Raw genomic sequence first — 1,287 nt, 5'->3', positions numbered from 1 at the left:
AGCGGGCACAAACCAAAGAAAACCATGCAGATGCCAAAAACACTGCAAAGAATGTTGGACTGGTTAAACCGAATCCAGTCTTTATCCGATGCATACACAAACACTGCAATGGCTCCGTTGATGAGGTGGCCAAAGAGATCTGTGATGACCAAACCACTAGCAAGAAGCAAAAAGGAGGCTTTTGATTTCTGTCTAAATCTCTGATATGCCTTCATGAGAATTGCTATAGCTAGACTGTTGGACAAAATTCCCACCGTCATGAAGATTATTGAAAAGAAAACTGAAATCTTCTTCTCCGTGTGGCAGGTTGTGTTTTTTAAGATTACAAATCCAGCCAGCCCTGGTGTTTTTGAACTGTTCATGGTTAGGAAAGGAGAGGCAGCCCTCAAAACATTTCAGCAGTCTCGCAATCAAAAGGCATCTGCAATATTAAAAACAAATACACACACACTGTAAAAGGCATACCAGTGTTCAAATGACATTTGAAGTAGAAACTCCATAATATTAGTCTGTGGTACAAATCTAATTTCCCATTTTTCTGAGTGATATGATATGGCATCATATTTTAAGTGCATCAGTCACAGGGTAAAACGATTATCTGTGTGCATTATACAATGCAGATATAGCATGCAGTATCTTTCTAGTCTCTGCACAAATCAGATGTACAGATAACGGATAAAATACTTAACGCTCATGTACGTATAATCAGAGAAAACATACAAAACATTCTGGTGGTTAAGCTACACACATAAACAAAAGTTTTTGCAACGTACTCCTAGAATGAAAGCATTTATCAGCCCAACCACAGTCAAAAGTGAAATACTCAAACTGGAATGTTTTGAGATGATAATCACACTCCATTTGTCTTCTCACTGTTAAGCATTTATTTTCAAAACAATGTCCTAACATCTTCCAAGTAATTCTCCTCTCGCAATTCAATGTTTTAAAGCTTCAACGTAACCAGCCCCGAAGTCTCCAACTCCCCAGCTCCCTCACTGAAGCACAAACTTGTATTTTAGACGCTGCCTTATTCAGGAGCCAGCTCTGCAAGTTAACGTTACGCTCTATCTCCCATCTCTACTCTCAGGACATTCCGCCTGGCAGAAACTCCCCATGCAGAAAAAGCAGCCGCTTTAACCGCGCACAGGACCAAGAGGCGGAGAAGCCTCGGGGTTACGGAGCCAGATCAGAAACCGGGCAGCCGGAGCCAGAGGCACTTGTCCCATTCGGGACCGCTGAAGGGGAGCTCAGCCCCAAACTCCGCACCCGGGGCCGGCACCTTCCCGC

At 43.0% G+C, this 1,287-nt stretch overlaps 1 protein-coding gene across 1 annotated transcript in view; it reads right to left on the bottom strand.

Annotated features, from left to right (window-relative positions):
• The window catches only part of LOC104471620 (prostaglandin F2-alpha receptor-like), an 827-nt gene extending 465 nt beyond the window's left edge, over positions 1-362 (bottom strand). The window contains 1 exon segment of the mRNA XM_010087015.1: positions 1-362. This exon segment is cut by the window's left edge and continues 1 nt beyond it. Within this exon segment, the coding sequence (XP_010085317.1) occupies positions 1-362 (362 nt within the window).
• Positions 363-1,287: the final 925 nt, after the last annotated feature.

Source organism: Pterocles gutturalis, unplaced genomic scaffold, assembly GCF_000699245.1.
Source record: "Pterocles gutturalis isolate BGI_N339 unplaced genomic scaffold, ASM69924v1 scaffold38081, whole genome shotgun sequence".
Lineage (NCBI taxonomy): Eukaryota > Metazoa > Chordata > Aves > Pterocliformes > Pteroclidae > Pterocles > Pterocles gutturalis.
Note: the sequence above shows the minus strand (reverse complement) of the source record. Positions and strands in the feature narration are given on the sequence as shown.